The sequence below is a fragment of the Haemaphysalis longicornis genome, unplaced genomic scaffold (genome assembly GCF_048455015.1).
Source record: "Haemaphysalis longicornis isolate Haplotype H1 unplaced genomic scaffold, Haemaphysalis longicornis Haplotype H1 scaffold_7, whole genome shotgun sequence".
NCBI classification, from domain to species: Eukaryota; Metazoa; Arthropoda; class Arachnida; order Ixodida; family Ixodidae; genus Haemaphysalis; species Haemaphysalis longicornis.
In genome coordinates, this window is record NW_027526422.1 from 93,797,269 (window position 1) to 93,818,738 (window position 21,470).

A 21,470-nucleotide genomic window follows, 5' to 3' on the forward strand; every position below is an offset into this window, starting at 1 on the left:
ATCATATTGTCATTGCTGAACCGAAAGGGAGGATTCTTGTTCTGTGAAATCCACGCACCCTCACCGCGCCACGCCACGCGACGTCGTCCTTTTGCACTTCCGTTCCGAGGCGCGCGCACCGTCTTTCCGGAGCCGGTGCAGTATTAGCTTTGTAGGTGCCATGCTCCCACACTGCGCACGGGCATCTATGCAGGCTTCGCCGGCGAATCCAGTTACGAGAAACAGATTCGGCTGGCTTGGGACTCTTAAGCTCTTACGCTAGAATGGACATTATTACTGCGCCAGCTGTACCAACTGGTTTTGCTGAATCACCGAAATCCCCCAAGCGTGCTTCAATGTGCGCTCACGCGTAATGCGGCGAAACTCACTCATGGAGTTGAGGTAAGGAGATTGTATTTCTGAGAGGGGAAATACAAAAATTGGTGGGCGATCACGGAAACGAGACGTAAATGCACAGCGTGGGCACATGTAAAATTTGGTGATATTGTGGTGATAGTGCATCTAGATTTTCTTACTAAATCATTGATATTGCCGCGTAGCGATAGGGCGGGTCACGCGATTGCGACGTAAAAATATTGGTTTCCCATCACGGCCAAGTGAGGAGAATGAATAGCGCCAGCGCTCGCAATATACCGAGTGTTACGATCGGCATACGGTGTTGCGAAGACCGTCCTCAATATTATCGGATTCGGCCACTCAAGCATTCCGTCGTCCGGTCCCCCCCCCCCCCCCCCCCCCCCTCATCGACACAATGACGCGGTGGCAACTGACGCTGCTGCCGGACACGAACCCCTTTCGGCGGCTTCACAAACACCCATGCGCCCGCCGGCGAGAGCAGTCACAATTACCGAGAGCGTCGAACGGAGGTGGTGACAAAGGCGTCACACGGTGCCACCCGTTTGGAGGCAGGCCTGTGTCACATGGCAACTTTCAATTGACAGTTGAATGCTCACTTAAAAGTTCACCCTCTGTATTTACAATTGGGGCATTCGATAGAGAATTGGTTCGAAGGCCTTTGAAACGGCTGTGTAGATCAGGTTCAAGTGTTCCTGTCTTCTTCGACGGCGAGCCGCGCATCGTGGGAACCCTTTTTGGCGTGTCCTAACGCCGCTTTTCAACGTGCGCCCGACGCCGGATTACCAACGGGGGCCCAGGCGTCCTCCTGTCGCTTCAACCTCGGGTGGCCCTAAGGGCTTCTACCCTAGGAAGATTGTACCACTGAAGTTAACCTGACGCTGACCTGTGGGAGAGGAAAAGTGCCTTCTCTCTGTGGGTGTGTGGGCGTCAATTTCAGTGCCACGGGTTTTCGTGATTGGTGCGTTCCTGAAAACAGCGGGAGAAAGGGTGAAAGGGGACGGACCCAACTTGGTTACTTAATCTCGCGCGCACGAGCACAGGATCCTTTTCACTCAGTCAAACGCCATGCAAATTTATGCACATAAAGTTTGTTTCTTCACCCTACTCGGCCCCAATGTTTGCCCCAAATCATGGCCAACGGACGCCATCACCGGTCACACTACCAGATCCGCAACTCTCACAGTCAAAAACTAGAGTTGTGGACATACTTTCACAGTCTTGTGCGGCTTGCTATCTGCACTAAGCACCGCAGCCGGTTTATACTCATGCATCCAAAGAATGTTGAGAGAGAAGGCGAAAAAGCTGGGGAACCGATAGCAGATAAGGCGAAGAGGGTTACACGTCTGCAGCCCCTTCATGTGCAACCCGCTTGTACAAACACAATGACAATAACTTCTACGTTTATTTGCATAGCCAAGCACTAACAGTGATGGTGATGATGATGGTGATGATGACGGTGACTATGAATGTTTCCGGCCATGACTTCGGGATGATGGACCAGGAAAGAGCGTCGCACCCAGCTGGCGATCACGCGGTACCAAGTGCGTACGCTAAACGGCCCGCCGTGGTGGCTCAGTGGATAAGGCATTGTGCTGCTGAGCACGAGGTCGCGGGTTCAATTCCCGGCCGCGGCGGCCGCTTTTATGATGAAGGCGAAAAGAAAAAACGCCCGTGTGTACGAGATTTCGGCGCACGTTGAAGATCCCCAAATGGTCAAAATTAATCCGGAGCCCTCCACTGCGGCGCGCCTCATCGCCTTCGTTGCGTCGGCGCATTAAACCCCACAATCAATCAATCAATCAATCAATCAATCAATCAATCAATCAATCAATCAATCAATCAATCAATCAATCAATCAATCAATCAATCAATCAATCAATCAATCAATCAATCAATCAATCGTTTTTATCACTGACCTTAAGGACTGCTCCTTTTCAAAGCACTTCGAAGCGAGCCTACCTGCCTGCAGCTCGTTTCCAACGGACAAAACCTGTTTAGTACATGCTTGTTAGACTTGAGCTACCAACCGAAAGCCTCTTGCTCTTGCCTCTTAACTAATCTTTTCAGCTATTTTTCACACCAGGGCATACGCGTTTTCCAGCTTCAAATCGAAAGCAGATCATGCGGACATTCTTCGCACAGCCTTAAGAAGCCAACTGAGGAAAATGGCAGAAAGGAAGCGATGCATGTTGGCCTTACATGCAATTTCCACGAAGCAAGTTCGGCGGCTGTAACTCTGTTCGTTATTAACAACGTTAACGAAGAAGAGGTCATGAGAAATGTGTTACCATTGGGTATAGAGTGATGAGTAGGGTTAAGATGGCATTCCAAGGCAAGATTGTTTTGAGAGGAGAAGGGTGGCGCCCTCTAGGAGAGGCTCAGCTGCAAAAAGCACAAATGACAAGCGTCAGCGAAACGAAGACAAGAAAAGCAAAAGGCTGACGGTGAATTGGCCGAACAAAAAACGGAGGTAATTAAATCGGAGGTTTGGCTCCCACATGCACGCAGCAAGAGGGATAAAAACAAAAGGCATAGACGAAAACTTCGTTTCGTTTTCGTTTAAAACAGCGAAACACGCCTTACCTGAGAGTTCTTCCAGCCTGCAGACTGTGCGTTTTTTTTATCCCGCAGCATCAATAAAAGATAGTGCAAACAGCTACGGTGAGTTGTGATGGCGGGGAGTGCAATGCGCGCATGCATGGCGACATTCGCTTATGCTTGGGGTATAACGAGTATTTGTGAACGCTAAAAGCTTTGCTGGCGATCTCTACACCTGCAGTGTGCCGAAATCGGCATGCTAGCTTTGCTTGGAGGCAGTTTTTTACGCACGCGCCCCACTGACTCTAATGCACAGTACAAAAAATCAGAAATTTAAATCGGGCGGGTTTACAGCTCAGCTGGGAAGGACACAGAAAAGGCGAAATATGTGCGTCCACGGAAGCCATATGAACGATTTCGGTCATCGAATCACTACACTAAAAGTTTCGAAACCCTACTGTATCGGCACCTTTTCTTGAATGTGTAACGCCGTCCAAATTTTTTTTTTTTGCCACAATTTCTGTTTTTTTTATATACAAAACCTGGAGCTTCGATCAACTAAGCCGTAGAGTTTCATACCATGAAACTCTACGAACTACGCATGTTCATAAGCCGATGCTGATTAAATGAGCGGAGTTTTTTTGCCCGCTGGGAAAGGGTTCCGTAGTTCTCAACAACCTTTTATTCGGAAGACAGGCCGAGTTCGGTCGAGGAGCGAATTTTTACCGGACCCCTTGCATTGGAACCCGTTTTCCCATCCCTGAGGCAGAATAAAACAGGCTTATGCGGTTGTTGCACACTGAATGACCGTGCCGCGTAACGAATTGAGCCCGCCCTCCTACACTTTGTCGGCCGTTGTGCCACTATGGGCAGCCAGTGAAGTGGAGCCCGATGAGGTGGACGACAGGGACACAGCAGTGCAGAGTGCCGGAGGGAGCTGGCGGCGCAAACAGTGCGCCAATAAGAGCGCACTTGTGCAAACGTCCACAGCCACAGAAAGGGGAAACCAACGCACAGACAATAAGTAACGGATAGAGAGACGGCGAGACGACAGAGAGCTAACCAGACCACCACCACCCGAAGAAAAGGAAAATGTGCTTCTAAAAATAAAGATGGACCGAGGCAGAAGAAGGGACGGTGCTCACCCGAATGCTGGAGCGTCGCTTGTCGGAGGACGACGAAGCGCCCCGCTCGGAGGAGCGGGCCCTGGAGGAGCGGCCGAAGCTCCGGCCCAGCGAGCCCGTGGCCGAGGATAGCCGCTCGCCGCTACTCCGCTTGCTCTCCACCACGGCCTCCGCCTCCAGGGACATCCTGGCCACAGGGGAAGAAGACAGGCAGACTCGTGAGTGCGCCAGACTGCAGGAGTTTCAGTCTAGGTGAGCGCACGCTTTCCACAATGGAACCTCGCGAGGAGGCATCCCGGAAGCAGAAAGCAGTAATTAGTGTCGGGACGGGAGGGTACCTGTATTCGGCGTTAAGGACCCGCCGCGGTGGCTCAGGAGCTAAGGCGTTGCGCTGCTGAGCACGAGGTCGCGGGTTCGATTCCCGGCCGCGGCGGCCGCTTTTCTGATGGATGCGAAAAGCAAAGCCGCCCGTGTGTACGAGATTTCGGCGCACGTTGAAGATCCCCAGGTGGTCAAAATTAATCCGGAGCCCTCCACTGCGGTGCGCCTCATCGCCTGCGTTGCGTCGGCGCGTTAAACCCCACAATCAAATGCGGTGTTAAGGGGAGCATTTATGCATGCGGCGAAAGAGACCGGACTCTCCTTTCCGGTATCAGATCGAGAACAATCAATCTTTTAAAAAATCATGAGTCATTACACTCAATGGAGGAGGATGACCAGCGCCGCTTTTCAGCTCACGAAATAGGGGTGAAAAAGAATTTAGATGGAAGGCGTGAGCAAATTTTATTTCTCTCGAGCGATCGCGGTGGCCATCCCTCGGGAAGTTGCACTCTCTTACAGCTGTTTTCTGCTGAACATTCGCGATGAAGTTGGCTTTGCAGCAAGGCGTTTTTGCACGCGCAGAAACCAAAATGCTCGGAATGCTAACCTATGTCCTTGCCGTACTCGGAGGCCTATTGTTAAATAACACATACGGTACCCAAAAACTGCTGTTTAATTACACATAATTCGCACCTCTCTACCCAATTCTCGAGAAAACGCACTGTGCCATGTGTAGCGTTCGCAACCGATAGCCTACAATAGCCGAGTGGCCACCTTTGCAAGTTTTCACTGAGATTGCCAAAGAGAACCACGTTAGTCTAGCACAAACTGCAGTTTCGCCGTCCCGATCGTTGGGGCGTTTTCCTTCAGACATAAAAGTACGGCTGAGAGTCAACAAGCTGATTATCAGCTGCATTATTTCATGCGCAATAAACCCGTATTGCCTCGCATGCCCTTCACTTTCTAGACAAACTGTATAAGATAAACGTAATTGAAGAGGGTGTGCTGATGAATCGAAGTACATGTTTTGTCACTAAACTACTAAATTTGGTTGAAATAAAGTCGAATTAACGAAAGTAGTCGACTAATTCGTCATACGAATGATGCAAGCTAAGCTAACCGGGTCGTTTATATTTCCCGCAAGTCTTGTTCTTTAAGCTTGTTACTTTCGTGCAATGTTTGTATTTTTTAAAAGGGAACCAACTCGCGGCCCGGTGACACGGGCCGTTTGAGCTGCAGCTGGTCATGGCATCTCGGACTAGCGATGCCACTCGCCCCGTATTATCGACATGCGCAGGAAAATAATCCCCTCCCTCGCTCCCTTTTTCCAGTTGCCTGTAAGCAATAGACATTTCTTGACATCCCCCAACTATGTATGCTCTTTTAACGCCAAGTTGTTTTGATTCCAAAGTATGTTAATTCCAAATCATTGGATGGTCAATCGAGCGAAAAAGACGGCGTCGGAGTCGCTCAGAGCCAACGGCTGCTTGACCCACGTCAATGATAAGCGTTAATAAAGCATAAGAACAGTAATCACCATCATCATCACCACCCTATCTACGTCCACTGCAGGGCAAAGGCCTCTCCCGTAGATCTCCAATCATCGCGGTCCTTTGCTAACTGCGGCCAATTTATTCCCGCAGGCTTCTTGATATCATCTGCCGATCTAACTTTCTGCCGCCCCCTGCCACGCTCGCCTTCTCTAGGGATCCACTCTGTTACCCTTAATGACCAACGGTTATAATGCCTTCGCATTACATGCCCTGACCACGCCCATTTCTTCTTAATTTCTACATTAGCTAAGACTAGCACAAAAACTTATCCCCTGGAGTGCAATGACGTTTCTGCTTCCATTGGCCCGCGTCCAATGCAAGACTACATTCTCATGAAGCTTGTTAGTTCCTTCTTCAGTCCCCTCGCATGCTCTCATTAAAGCCATTTTATACGTCGTTCGAAATAAGCGAAGACTCCCTCCTTAGTAAATAATTTATGCATGGTCATCGGACGCACTTTAAAGGGGACGTTCGACTGGGCATACGGAAGTATTTGAAGACGGTTTTGGGATCAGAGTCCCGGCAACCTGTTGCGGGAACTCAACGGCTACTGACCACTCGCCCCTGACAGCGTTCCCGACTTTTCTTGCATACCTTCCCTGTGCACGTTGCAAGGTCCGCGTGAATCGTTTGTATTGGCCGTTGCGTTATATTTTATTGTGAAATCATAGTTTATTGTGAAATCATGCCCGTGACCCATTGAATTGTGTTATGGAAACCTTGTCCTAAAAGATATTGATGGCCATTCTTGCGGTTATCTTGCCTTACGGTTATCTTGTCTTCGCATTACATGCCCTGCCTCCGTCCGTAAAAACAGTATCGGGCTGCTATCCAACACCTGAGCCTGCGCAGGTGCAAGCAGAAAGCGGAGAGTGCGGCGGTGGTTGCGACACGCCCTCAAGCACGGGTGGCTCTGCCCACACCCAGCGCGGCAACAGTCACCAGTGAGCCAGGCCGCTCGGCGGGGCAGTAGTTCTCAGCGACATCGACCAAATGGGTCCGGTAAACAGACACCATGCTAGCGTACAAACTCTAAAAAAATACGCCACACCAATTTATTTGCCAAACTCGAAAGCAGCCCCCTGGGTGACTGGAAAACATTACTCGTAGCGGAAAACTCAAAGAAGCACTAACTTGGTGCCGTTAAATGTGCTATTAATGGTCAGACCGTTGAAGTGGACGTTACTGCATCCGAATTCACAATTTGTAAGAAGCGCTCAGGTGGGATTTTTTAACACGAAAGTGTTTTATTCCCGCATACACGAATATTTCACTGACGTCATATCCGTCACACGGAAATGACGCCAGTACAACGCAGCAAGCGGCCTGTAAAGGGTGCATCCGTGCACACAGGGTCTTCTTGCGGGGAAGCAACCTTTAGTACGAAACAGTACGTCATACTATGGGTTGTTCGTTTTCGGGTTTTACATTTTAACACGAAAGTGTTTTATGCCAGGATACACCAATACCTCACTGACGTGAAGGCAACGTTCAGGCGTTTTCTTTTTAAGATAGGCTGGGCGGACTCGCCATTGTGCTCTGTGTGCTCTGTGAGAGACGACATACAGCATGTCTTGTGTTACTGCCCGAAGCATACAACTCAACGCGAAACAGCTAAAAGAACTCTAGTGCGACTGCTACGAGGACACTCTTTAGAGCTGCGTCACTTTCTTGGTCCGTGGCAAAATCACGCTGACGCGGCGCGAGGGACAAAGGCTCTCTTAACTTTTCTGTCTGACACGGGACTAACCGATGTTCTTTAAACTTGGGATCCTCAGATTTTTCTCCTAGTGCTGTAATTTTTTTCTACGTTCCGAACTGATTTTATTTTGTTCTCCCTCTTATTCATTGTTGGTGCGCACTTCTTCCCCTCTTCTTTTTTTTTTTTCACCTCGCTATTTTCCCCCACATCTGAAGTAGCAAGCCCCACCGTTTGTGGGGCTAACCTCTTCAGTATTCATTAAAGTTTTCTCTCTCTCTCTCTCTCTGACGTCATATCCGTCACGGAAGACGCCAGTACACCTTTGCCGAAGCGACCCACCAGCAGGACGTCGCTCCTCAAGCCCACCCACAAGACAACCGCCGACCGGCAAGTCATGCTCAGCTGCAGGTTTCGCTGCACATTTCGCTTTCGTGTTTTGCCGGTTCCTATGACAGAGGAATCAACCACAGTTTTTGTAGCTTCTTTTGCATCTATTAATCTTCAACCTTGTTTCCAAACCCCCATTCCCCCTACTTGGACACGGGTCCTTCCGTTTCACATTAAAAGTGCAACTACATACTACTACTCCAGCCGGTTCTCAATGTTCCACTCCATACATCGCGGAACCAGCTGTCTGTGGCTTACGCCACACGTTCACTGCTATTTGGCAAGACAGATAACGGCCGCATTTACGTATGCGACATGTAGCGGTCGCTGAATCCGCTTCGGACAGGCAGAATTGATCGGAAGCAATAAAATCAGTCTCGGCTCTAGCGAACTCTGTCTACGAAGGCACGAGCAAACATCGATCGATGATGCGCACAGCAATCGACTGCTGAGATCTAAACGACATTTTACAGGCACTCACAGGTACTGTTGTCGCGCGTTGCTGCGGTAACGTAGCAGGAATTGGCCCCAAGATCATAAGCACGATAGAGTGCGAACAAAGTTGTAGCATCATCAGTTAGCTCTTCTATTAGGCTTCCCCCGTTATAAAAGAATGAGGTGTATCTGAGGTTATTACATGCCGCTGTAAAATTATCGCTTTCCAAGGGTAACGTTCTCTTTATATTCCCACCGAGACGGATGTCGTATGGGTCTTCAGCTCCTTCTAAAGTGTTTCTTACGTCAGTAAAGACCTCCGAACGTCCGGATCGTTGTACAGGTCCCTTTACGTTTACCGGCAAATGTTCTTTGATAGAATTGCAAAAAAAAAAAAAAACGAAAGAAAACTAAGGAAATGGGTACGCAAAAAATTCATCCCGTGTTTCGCTCGTGTCTCCAAAAGTAGACCAACGCCAGGTCTCGCCTCCGTCATTATTTCCGACTTATGGAACAGTTATTGCAAACGCTTGAGGTATACATGACAGGAAACCTGGTAGCACATGCCAGATCGGCGAGATAGCCGCAAAGACGTCCGGTGGCGTATGCCGAAGATAAGGGTAGACATCTGCAGCCAGTGTCCACCAATACCCACGATTGCACAAGATAACTCTCCCTCCATTAGCATTTATCTCCAGCCGCTGACCTCCGAATCGATAAAGTGTCCTTACTCTTTCTTTCTCTTACCGATGCACGGTACCCGTGACTTCCAACGACGTTATCGCGAGTGGAATGAAGATAGAAACACGAAGTACACTGGCCGCGCTCTTCACGTTTCGCTGAGTTCGAGCACGCGTACGGTACGAAGCAGTCTAACGATTTAATAAAATTACAAATCTAATCGGAGTTTTAGGCGCCGATGAGGCGCGCGGTAGTGCGGAGTGCCGATTCTTTAACGAGGATCTTTACGTGCGCGAAATCTCGACACACGTGGCACAAAATCTGTTTGTGATTTTCCCAGCTTTAGAGTGCAGCGTTTTCCGCGAAGGCTTTTTTTTTCCCCCACGGAAGCCTTGTAGCGCGTGTTTAAGAGCTGCTTGGACTAAAGGCATACTGATAACTTCGAGTACCTTACTTAATCAGTGAAGACCGCCGACAGCTTGCTTATTGTTCTTATTCAGCTCGTTTAGCTCTGTGCAGTCCCTTTGTGTTAAGTGCAGAGTACTTTAGGGGCTCGCGTTGTCGTCGTAGCGCGCTCGCTGGACCCAAGTAGAGTACCGCGGCGTTCCGTAGAAGCGGCTGTCGTCGCGGCGTAACGCAGAGGCTTCGAAAGCCAAACAGTTTATACAGTCATAAGCGTTCGAAACTCGCGAACCGCTGCCGCTTGTCATACATCTCACCGTTGTTTATTTAGTGCAAAGAAAACTGCAGGTACATTTTACGCGAAATATACGTAATTAACCAGCAGCGCCCGCGTTAGCTAGGAACCATCGTTGGGTTGGTTTTTACGCTGGTTAGCGAAGCGAAAAAAAGTGGCAGTGCAACGCCGGCACGTGCGGTAGATACAGCAAGCACGAAAGGAACAGAACTCCCGCTGGCGCTGTTTTAGGCCGGAGGTGCACGAGCACTGCGAAGGCGGGAAATTCGAATTGTATTGGGTGGTAGCAGTGAGCGGATAACGGAGCTACAGCCCATTATGGCGAACCACAGCTCTGCACTTCCGACAGCTTTCACATTCAGTGGAACGGCTTTAATTTTTTCGGAGTCGGCGGGGCTGCAGTAACATACGAGGGTTGCGAGGAGCAACCGTGGAAGCCGCTCATGCCTTCCCAGCGAGTACGCTCGTAGGGGATGGAGAGACGGCGGCAATAGCGACAGTCGGTCAGGTCTCAGTTCCCGACAAAAGTATGAATGGGAAGACACCGCCGGCAGGTGTGCCCAGCTCAGCGTGCCGATACTATGCGCTGTATTTCAATTAGTCACTCGTCTGAGACCGCCTGGGTGTGTTAGCAAGCGTGAGAGAACTCACTTTTTTGTGGCTCACAACCGCCGCGGTGTCCGAAGAAGTGTGGGTACAGTGTACTATAAATGTAGAGGTGTGTCGTGCGGGTGACGAACCAATGGAGGGCGCGGACCCTTTTTGCGATGAAAAAAGTATGGAGCGCAGGTGTCACCCATGCACCCATGGAAGAAAGAATACTCAGGAGAGGCCCATAGCATCCCAATGCATTGCAAAAAGTGTGGAGGAAAAGACGTCATTTTTCTTGAGCCCATAGACAGTATTGCCTAGTTTCTTACGGCTGCGGTGGCTAAACTAGGCAAAATGCCACTGACATTTTTTTTACGGCGCTTTGACTGTGGCTTCCTCGCTACGTTGGCAACACAGCGCGGCAGCCGCAGGGGCGTCGTCGTCGTCTGCAATCTGTGCACTACAGCTGATTTCGTAGCGTTTCTTCTACTGCCATTTCCTTTGTGGTCTAATGTTCCTTCGAAAACAACACCCGATGGTTAATAATTGGCGTGGTCGGTGAGCGTAGTTGCCGTTATCTTGTGGCGATATCTCGTCGATTCGCGCAGTGGTTTTCCATCCTTATCGGTCTGCCGGTGAAAAGGTGCGCGTTGGCAGCTTCGGCAGCGTCGACACACTTTCTGCGGCGATTTGCTTCAGTTGGTAATCTATTCTCAACGAATACAAAACAAAGTGAGGCAGACACGTAGTGCTTCCGTTTCGCTCGACAAATCGCGCATGGGCGAATATACTTACCTGTGAACCGCGAGTGCGTCCGGCAACCCGGCACGCAACAGTTAGGCATCTTGCAAACCACTGCAGCCACTTATTCACGTGAAGTGAGATTAGACAGTTTTAGTTCCACGAGTGTGCAGAGTTTATGTACGCGAACGTGAAAAGCGTACGTAGTCCACGCGCATCTAGTTTGAAAATTGTGTGCGACGCTCGCCGCGCGTAGGGTGCCTGGATTCCTAGCGCCATCTACGAACAGACACTGCAGTAGCCACTCGTGATCCCGCGAGGCTGTTGCTAGGACGACGACAAACGCTACTTTGCCAGGCTTAAGAGCTGAAAAATCATCCTTCTATCTAAAAAAACAAGGCCGTTTTTCGATTTAAACTTCGGGTAAGGGTTAGAATGGACAAATTGAAGGCGAAATCAACAGCTAAGAACATGACATCGCACCGAGGAATTAGCGACGAAGCTGTTTTCGCTGCGAAGCGGGAGGGCAGGGCGACGCCATGTTAGTCAAATCAAACCGGAGACAGCAAAGGATGATGGGAAAGAGTGCTGGGCTCAGTGGGCTCAAATCATGGCGGGACTCGGCTTCCCAAATGTGACATCAGGGCCTCTCCAAACCTTTTCTTTCCTCCATGCATGCACCCGAAGAACTCCTGTTGCAGCCAGCGTCACCTAAAAGTTTTCAAATCAAACTCAACAGTTATTTTAAGGGTTTCATAAAACTTTACGTCATAAAGGAAAATATAAGACTGTTTAAGTCAATAAAAATGCATTAGTTTAAAAAACAAAACTTCTGAAGCCAACTGGTAAGCAGCGGCCGCCAGGGGCGCTGCTTACAACGAGAGTTCCTCAACAGAGATTTTTCACGGCGACCCCCCCATCGGCCCCGAATGACACACCTCTCTCTGTTAGTACACTGTAGTGTGGGTGCGCTAAAAAAAGAGAGGTAACTTCACGCGGGATACTGTGATTATCGCCGTTCAACTCATGGACGGCACATGTGACGGAGTGCGGTGTGTTGGTGAGTGCTGCAAGTTTTTTCAGTTTTCTGTTTTGGTTGGTTTGTTTGCTTTAAGTTCGAGAAAGCGGCTTTGGTTTCTGCATGAGAGAGGGAGAGAGTTGGGTCACGTGACTATTTGTACACGCACTTACGACGGTTCTAGGACATCAAATCTCGGTGCAGGACATTTCGGAGCACGGACATATCTGTGGACGGTCATTACGTTGCAGGACATTTTGGCACACGGACATTTCGATGCACGGACATTTCGATGCATGGACATTTCGGTCCGCAACAATTCGGTGCACGGAAATATCGGTGTACGGACATTTCGTGGGGTGCACGGACATTTGGCCGCAGGGATATTTCTGTGCACAAATAATTCGCTGTGCCGACTTCGGCGAACGAATTATTGGTTGCTTGCTTGTTTGAAGCGCTTGTATTATCAAGCGAAAACTTTCTTATTGGGGCTGATGACGTCTTGTCAAGAAACTTGTGTATTTCCCTACAGACTTGTTGCCGACCGAAAAACTCCCATAAAAAATAACAAAAATAGCAAAAAAGAAGAAAAAAAAATAAAGCGATATGAACTTGGTCAGTGGGATTAATCCCAGCTGGGTACCTTGAGAAACTTGTGAACGCACCAGTTACTTACTTATCTGAACTACTGTCATTTATTAACATGGGCACGATAAGGGTAGGAATGACAACCTTCGCAATCCAAGCACGTGCATCGCGGGCAGAAATTCCAACGGAAACGAGTACAAACAACCTATCAAGGGAAGGCGCATAGTAGTATATATACAACCCAATTATTGTATGAACACTGTGCAATCGTAACTGGCAAAAACTGGTCCCACGTCTTTTCAATACAAGCATTCTTGAACGTCAGGGGACTGGGGTGAGGTTTAGGGAGTGTCTGCCTTTCCAGCACTATAGGCCAGAAAGGCCGGAATGCAACCCCCCCCCTTCTTATTCCGGCATCTCAAGACAGCAATTAACAGACAGTCCTTCGCCTTATTCAGTCTGGATCCTGCCCCCCTCCCAACAAGACTATACGTCATTTTTCTTGAGCAGTACGCTGCCGAACGTAAATTCTGTAGAGAACCAGGGCGCTCCGCCACATAACTGGAGAGGGGCTTTCAGCCCGGAACATTGTCTCTTCCTCCCCTACTCCACCCCCTTATTAGAGAGCAATGGGAGGTCGTGATGACAAAAAATGTGTCTGTTCCCTCTTCCATAGGAACCGATAAAACACGAAAGTGAAATGTGCCTTCGCAGGAGCAGTTGAAGTCTTGCTGTCTGGCAACTTGTCCCTACCCACGGCGGTTGCCTGATTTCACTGTGATAACGTACGTACCTTCATTTGGCACACAGCTAACGATTACCGTTTATCATTGCACGAAAACACAGTATACTGAAATAAACTGTGCCAACACAACACGGGGTCCAATTATTGAACCCGCGGAACGGGACTCCGCCCGCAAGAATGGATATTTATTGGCCACGCGCCTTACAGCACCGCGTCGAGGGATTTATTGACCGATTGTTGGATTTAACGCACCGAACATACGCCAGGGCTACGTGGCGCGCCGTAGTGGAGGGCTCCGGGTTATTTTGACCACCTGGGAATCTTTAACGTGCGCCGAAACCTCAACACTTGAAAAAAAAAAAACAGCCTCTACCACACCACATGGGAACGCAAAAGCACAACGGCTGTCCACAACATCAGAAACTCTAATGCGGAATAATAAGAGGCACTTCTGGCCAGCGACTGCTGTGAAGACCAGATCGGTATGATTCTGCGGGCTCACAAAGCAGCAGAGGCCGATGGAAGGCTGGACCAAAGGTACCACCCCTTCTGACATCGTCAGGAACTGTAGCACGTGGCACAAAACCCCGGTGGAGTGTCACCCAACCACGCAAACAGCAACGACAAATAAACGTTTTCCCAGTCCCAGTCCCAGTCGACGCACGGGGTTTTCGTTTCTCCCCTCCATCAGAAAAGCAGCCACCGCGGCCTGGATCGATCCCGCGGCCCAGGGCTCAGCAGCACGTCTTAGCCACAGAACCACCACGGTGGGTACCGCGTCGAGTGAATAGGAATTTGCTTTTTTATCTGTGCATTTGTTTTATACATGCAACGACGTCAATATGGCTAAAGTGGATTCCGCTTGCCCGAAAACGGCACCTGGCAGACAGCCGTGGCTGAACCCGAGTGGCTAGTTTCAGTTTAGCTGCCAGTTTCTCATGTCCAAAGTTTTTAACACGAAAGTGTTTTATTCCGGGATTCACAAGATTTCACTTACGTCATACCCGTCATGGAAGTGACGCCAGTACAACGAAGCAAGCGGCCTGTAAATGGTGCACCCTTGCACACAAGGACTTCTTGCGGGGAAGCAAGCTTTAGCACTAAAGAGTGCGTCATACTTCGGGTTGTTCGTTGTCGGCTTGTATATTTTAACACGAAAGTGTTTTATGCCGGGATACACCAAGATTTCACTGGCGTCATATCCGTCCCGGAAATGACGCCAGTACACCTTTGCCGAAGCGACCCGCCAGCAGGACGTCGCTCGCGAAGCACACCCACAACACAGCCGCCGACCCGCAAATCATGCTCAGCTGCAGATTTCGCTGCACAATTCACTTTCATGTTTTACAGATTCCTATGACAGAGGAATCAACCACAGTTTTTTCTTCGATCCCTTTTTTCCGAACTACCTTTGGAAACATGCACTGACGGGCCTATACTTGCAGATAGACACAAAAATATTGAAAATGCAGCAAAAGCAACCAGCCGTTCTTAATTTGACACTTCTGTTTGGCAAAATAGTAGCGGAGTGGGGAAGTCTTAAATGTGCGGTAAAGTGCAGCGGTATAGCTTCGAGAAAAACGCATTGGAGATTCCCATGCGCGCGTTGCAACTTGACATACCTTGCCGGCTGCACGAGATTCTCGAGCTCAGTGGTGAGGTGCCGGCGGATGATGTTCTTGGAGACGGGGATGCCGAGCGCCTGCGCCATTGTGTCTGCCGTGAACGAGGGCTCGAGGACCACCAGGGCGCCGTGGACGCCGCTTTCACGAAGGTTCTCCGAGTACTCCTGCAACGACGCCAAGCACGCTCTTGAGACCCACAACACAGAACCCGATTTCTAGTACAGCCACTCGAATGGGCTAAGCCGTTGTAAGCCGTTGCAAGCCGTTGCAACCTCTTATGCAAGCCGTTCACTCCTGCTTAACTGCACTTAGAGGGACCGTGCAACTCTTCTTTAAACTTTTTTCGAAATCCTAAATGCTTGCAGAACGTAGTCAACCAACACATCCAGTACTTGGATAAGGGGATCGAAAAGTACTCCGACCTAAAATTACTGCACTATATGCCCTTCAGATAACTCAGCAACTTGTTCAAAACATTTTTCTCTCTTTCCCAGTCTTAGTGTTCTTCGACTGCCGGAATTACATCACTACAGCGGCGTAGCGGCTATTGGCCGGCTTTCTTCAGTTGCAGCAATGAAGGCATTCGATAGCCGCTTTAAAAAGAAAGCCGCAAAAGCAAACCCGAAATGGAAGGCGTATCTGCTGCGACAGCACATCATGCAGGGCCGCTCCGTGCTGGCGATAACTATAGCGTTTGCAGTGCTTGCAGACGCGAAGGAAAGAGTGAAAGCGTTTATTGGAAGTCTTGCAGAGTCGCTTTAAGTCACGGATATTGAATTTACCGAAAGTGAACGCGACATCACTTCAGGTCCTGACGCTCCTGATAATAGGCCTTCTTGATTGTCAGTCGTGAACCGTTCGAGGGACGCCCGGGATGGGCTCCAACACTCGATTTTTTCATGCATTGCTGAGGGACCTCCCGTCGGAAGGCAGTCGTCGGACTTCCCTCGGACTATACACGACCGGTAAATCGAGGAATCCTAATGCACGTGCGGTTGTGACGTAAAGCCCATCGTCAAACTCTCGCGTCGGTCATTCATCGAGAATGCGCTGGATCTCTGGATTTTGAAGCAAATCCTCGACTAGGGCTGTGTGAATCACCACCACCCAGTCCCGAATAAAGTTCTCTCCCTCCCTCTCTCTTAGCAGAAAATAGGTCGACTGACAAACGGAGTACAAACTTACCATGAACGGATGCATTACGATCATGCAGTGGTCATGCATTTTTAAATTCGAACAACTTTAACGCATACGGAAATCGCTGAAGTGTTGTTATCATTTACCATTAGAAATGTGCACTGCCTAAGCCAGATCGAGTGGCCTACATGCACTTGGTGCAGCCACGGCCGGGAATGGTCAATATATATTTTTATCAGGCTGACCGGCTTGCAAGCCGTACCTGCTGTCGCCGCTCACCTTCATCATTCGTGCGGCGCGCCGGGCGTCGTACAAGAGCAGCTTTGTAACGAATGCAGTAATTTTATCGTCGCGCAGGTGCGATCCCTACGGTGTCTGCGATGGCTACGGGCAATACTTAACTTGAGAACGGGACTAGAGCGGGTTGCTGCAAACAATACGAACTATAGGCCGACCTGCGGGGGTCTTTTACATCGGGCAGGGACGGGGTGGCGCTACATATCCCAGCGTCGGGTTACGGTCGGCCCGGGCCACGAAAGTGGAGCATGCGCGACACCTGCCATTTTCGTGCGCAGCCCGTTAAGCTTCCGGTTTTGTGGTTTGGCGGCGGCGACGTCGTCGTTACCGAGCGAAGGATGGAAACACCGAAGACTGAAATAAAGCGCGGGAGGAGAATGTGGCGCAAATTCGTGGGGGAGGGCGGTTTTTCGGAGCGGCGCGAGACGCTCCTCCTAAAGTGTGAGGGGTAGGGCAGTATGCCGAGTGTGAAAACCGCCCTAGGCGTCTAGTGGCTCCCGAGAATGAAAACGCAAAACCGGACATTCATGAAAGGAAGCGTCTTGTTCCTTCAAGTTCACAAGAAGCACAGAAGCCCAGCACGCGCTGAGTGCCGCACCTTCATCGGCCCTTCGGGTCCTTCGTCGTCGTCCTAGTTGCGTGGCTCATTCGAACCACGGGCCATTTGCGCGAGAGGTGCAAACACGATTTGCAACAACATGCTCGGCGGCGGCGACGCGGTGCGAGATAACGCCGGAGTAGCGCGCGCCGCTGTGCGTTCGCTGATCACGCAATCACTTCCTTGCACACAGCAGCTATGCGCCTTGACCGAGAAGACTGCAGTTCGCGCTGCGCACAAATTTCGCATTAGGGGGTACCGTAATCGTCAGCCATATTTTGTAAACACAAACAGTTCAATGTGTACGCGACGGTAACAATACTGGTTCCCCGTGTACAGGGATTGTGGTTATCAATTTTCCGAAGACGATTTTCCCACAGGGTGAGACTGCAGTACAAACTCACCCCCAGGTCGATGGAGCGCGCCCACTGGACGAAACGCTGGTTGGTCCAGACGAGTGGGTCCACGTCCAGGTGGCGGCAGTGGGCGCGCCGGTGCGCCAGGGCGCGGAGGTCGAACCTCAGGGCGCGGAGTAACTGTACGCCTCGGAGCAGCGACGTCTGCTCGTGCCGGTTCGTCATCTGGGTCACGCCATCGGAAAGCACAGTTCTACACAGGCGCTCTGGTGTTGCTTACGCTTGACGCATGCTGGCGCACTTGTATGTTCGCAGGCGTCTTCGTCACAAGCAAAATTAGTAACACTCGTAGAGCCACGTACGGGATACGCTCCGTCATAATCATACACCCCTGCTCCGCAAGCTGTAGCTGTTTTAGCTCTGTGCTTCATCATGACTTGGGTGTAGTTTTTAAATAAACACAAGGCAGTACACAACGTCAGAAATAATGTCAAGATGCAGGCTGCCTGAGAGGCCTACATGACTTATAAGTCGTGTATAGTGTAAAAAAACACACAAATGGCTAAAAGCGGCCATGAATACAAAACACAAGCCTGGTCGATTCAAAAAACTGTTTGTCCGAATAACGACAATGCCAATTTTAACACAAACTTTCAAAAACCGACACAGAATTGAACGAGAAGAGATGAAACAGTGGAGGCTTCCAAGCCGGTTCCTCGCCCAGTCCTTATATGACGTCAAAGAAATGATTGGCGGCCGCCAATCAACGCCACCGGCGAAGAACATCATTGTGCGCTTCTAGTGGTGCCTTTAGTTCTGTTTCATCTTGTTACTTGAGTGCTAAGTTGACACCCTAATAACTCTGCTTTTATATTCCTCCCATTGCATCACTGTTGGTGTCATAAAGTGCTAAATTTTTCAACTTTTTCAACATTGCTTATCTTGTCCCGGATTAAAAAAAATTCCGGGCCATCTCCACTAACGTGAAACCTGGGAAGGGGCGAAGCATACAGTGTGTAAGTGTATTCTTGGCGCCTTGGCGTCTTTTCCAGCGGAGATGAAACCGTTGGGGGGGGGGGGGGGGTCGAGGTATACAGCTTTGCTGTGAAAGTCTTTTGTCTTCGAAGCATGAAGCTCTCTAGCACGAGGCGTAAAGAAGTGTCCCGGTGTGTTTTTCTTAGTACGCGATATGTTCCAGCGCGAGGCGTAAACGAGCTTCCGGGTGTTTTAGTGCCGTCGCTGCATGAAACGACGGTTACGACGATGACATAAGACGAAGAAAGCCCGAGCCCCTAAGGGGCTTCGCCCCTAAAATCATCTTTTGGTTACGGGAATGGGGTTGAGTGAGTTAGCGAAGGCTAGACCTTTCAAAATAAATGAGGTTGCAATGTTGTGTTTACGGCCCCTCTGAGCCCTGTGAGTTAAGTAGTAGCAGGAACGGGGCCCGTATAGCGCAGTACTCACCCCGAGCCTCTTGTCGAGGTCCCGTCGGCTGAGCGTGTCGAGCACGCGGCCGTCGACCAGCTGTGCGCGGAAGCTGTCCGCGTGTGCGGACAGGCCCAGGCTGGACAGCCACTCGCCGCACACCCACGTGTGCGTCACCAGGCACATCTTCGGGTACGGGCTGTACGCATCCCACCGGGAAGAGAAAAGAACGCGCACAAACTGATGGCGCGACGCATGATTGCGCATAGATTTGATGCGAATGTCAGTGCATCAGGTACAGTTACTACTGACTGAAAGTTATCGACTGATTAAAAGGCTGATCGACTCAAATCGCCTATTGAAAAGCTTTGACTGACGCAAAACATATCAGCCGGTCTACCTCGAACTGTGAAACATGGTTAATTAGCGCTGTAATGACGGGACAATAAGGAAAGGCCACATTGGACTAGCGCTGGGTTGACTATCAGTGAGTATGTTGACTATCGCTGACTTGACTATGCGTTGACTATCAAACCTCCCTCGACCCCCGCTTGTAGGTACCTAACTACCTGCACGAGTATCTCCTTTAATCGAACTTAAACTACTTCACGCCTGAAGTATAATGGTATAAGCAGCAAGTCAATCACTGATCAAGGGCGTTGTGGAAAGGTTTTGCTTCAAGATCACAGGCAGAGTAGTTTCATGTATTGATTACAAGGTGCAGCATGCTTTACGATGTAATCGAGTAAGTAACGCCGACACAAACGTGCCTAAGAATCAATGTGCAGCACGTAAACTTAAGACTCTTTCACTCAGTTTATCTCCGACCCTTACAGATGGTTAGATGGTATTCACTGAAAACTTTAGCTGTCAGTTTATTCGCTTGGCAATACTGGAAACGGCCACGGACATGGCGCGGCTGGTGCCACTGCGCCCGCCCACAGCAAAAAAAAAAAAAAAACGCCGGCGTGTCTCGTCTGCTCCGTTTCAACCCAATTTTAAACGGTTAATCAGAAATGTTAATCGCACTTGCATTGGGGTAGAGTTTGGAGCGTCCCACACACATCATGTGCTTAGCACAGACAAGCACCGCCATCCCGCAGAGCACGACGTAACCACTGACGGCGCACTCCCATGGTTGCCTGCATGCGTGCCTCACTAGTGAATACAAACTATACGTCCGAAACGTGATTATAGCGATGACCTCCTTCCCCATATATGCAAATGCAAAACGCAACAACATTCACCATCACTTACCATATGGAAGGCTCCCTGTGTTCTTCGATAGCCAGGCGCAGTTTACGCCTGTGCATGACATTCGTGACCCCCAGTCCGGCTTCAAGCTCAGAGTCGGACAGTTCCAGGAGAATCTGAAACGTGGAAGGAGTAGTGACGTGATGCTACTCAGTGAAAAAGAAAATTTAGAAGGTTTTCCGCATGACTTCGCAAATGCAGCAGGCATCTACAGCGTTAGTTTCTGTTGGTGTGAAATGACATCTTGTGGTGGGGAAAGCCGTGTCACCGCATCCCTCCGCTCTCTAGCGTGACAGAAATGGGGAAAATAGGAATAATGCTCATGCTCCTGATATGGCCTCATGTCAAGGGATGGGGGAGAATGACCTGCTCCCGAACAACGTGACGGGTGGAATCAGTGTGACAGTGTGTCCATTCCTTGTAATATACAGCGGTATATGAGGACGCGGATCAACAACTCATGAAGATGTCTCCATAAGTTGAATGTGGTCATAAATCACGCTTCCCCTCTTCAGCAGGACAGCGTTGCATCACTCTTTTGCAGTCTAACCACCAGCATAGCCTGCAAGATGCATCACCACTAATATTCCTCGATATTACGTTTATTATCTCTCTCTCTCAAGACCTCCCTCCTCTCACCGCGAAGCGGATTGAGGAAGAGAAGGAGAAATAGGAGTGTGTGTGCGCGAACGTACTATTGAAATTCGACCCCGCATCACACCAGGTGTCGTGAAATGCCATGCTTTACAACTTCCTTCAGCAGAAGAATGAACCCGGAGGTCGTCTCTCCTGACCACATCCCTCTTTTTAGCTCTGGGTGTTCACGACGTTTCGGTTCGCTGCCCACCTTTCCGCTCTTGACGTTCTCGGCGCACATGGGTCCGTACTGCGGCATGGCGAGCGCCAGCTCTAGCCAGGCGAGCACGGTGGGTGCCTTCCAGCGCTCCATGGGCGTGCCCTGCGCCTCTTCCAGTAGCCGCAGCTTCTCGGCCGCCTCCTCCTGCGTCAGCAGCGGCGGAGGCACGGCGCCCAGGGCGGAGCTGCCGCCGCCCGCGCCGCCCTGCGGAGACCACGAGCAGCGCTGTCGCTGCTGCTGGAGCTGGAGCTGGTGGTGGTGCTGCGGCGACGACTCCGGGCCTGGGAACGGCATGCAGAAAAAAAATTAAAACCCAGCTCCATCCAGTGTGCAATCTGCTGAAAAAGCAGAGCTGTAGTTTCCTTGTGTCGGCTTGAACGTCAACGGGCGCTAGCCCGAGAACGGCGACGCCGTCGCCGCGCAAATTGTACGGTTCGCGCGAAG

General features: G+C 50.2%; 1 protein-coding gene across 4 annotated transcripts in view; it reads right to left on the reverse strand.

The window, feature by feature from the left end:
• Positions 1–21,470, reverse strand: part of Liprin-gamma (liprin protein kazrin) — a 179,632-nt gene that overhangs the window by 8,569 nt on the left and 149,593 nt on the right. For 2 of the 4 annotated variants that reach the window (XM_077678057.1, XM_077678056.1), the window contains exons 9-14: positions 21,018–21,307; positions 20,174–20,286; positions 18,956–19,115; positions 17,540–17,716; positions 15,101–15,267; positions 4,041–4,206 (exon numbers count right to left, since the gene is read on the reverse strand). In XM_077678057.1, the coding sequence (XP_077534183.1) occupies positions 4,041–4,206; positions 15,101–15,267; positions 17,540–17,716; positions 18,956–19,115; positions 20,174–20,286; positions 21,018–21,307 (1,073 nt within the window). Of the gene's footprint in view, positions 1–2,645; positions 2,740–2,940; positions 2,965–4,040; positions 4,207–15,100; positions 15,268–17,539; positions 17,717–18,955; positions 19,116–20,173; positions 20,287–21,017; positions 21,308–21,470 lie in introns of all 4 variants that reach the window. The other 2 variants (XR_013317662.1, XR_013317663.1) reach the window with 2 other exon arrangements.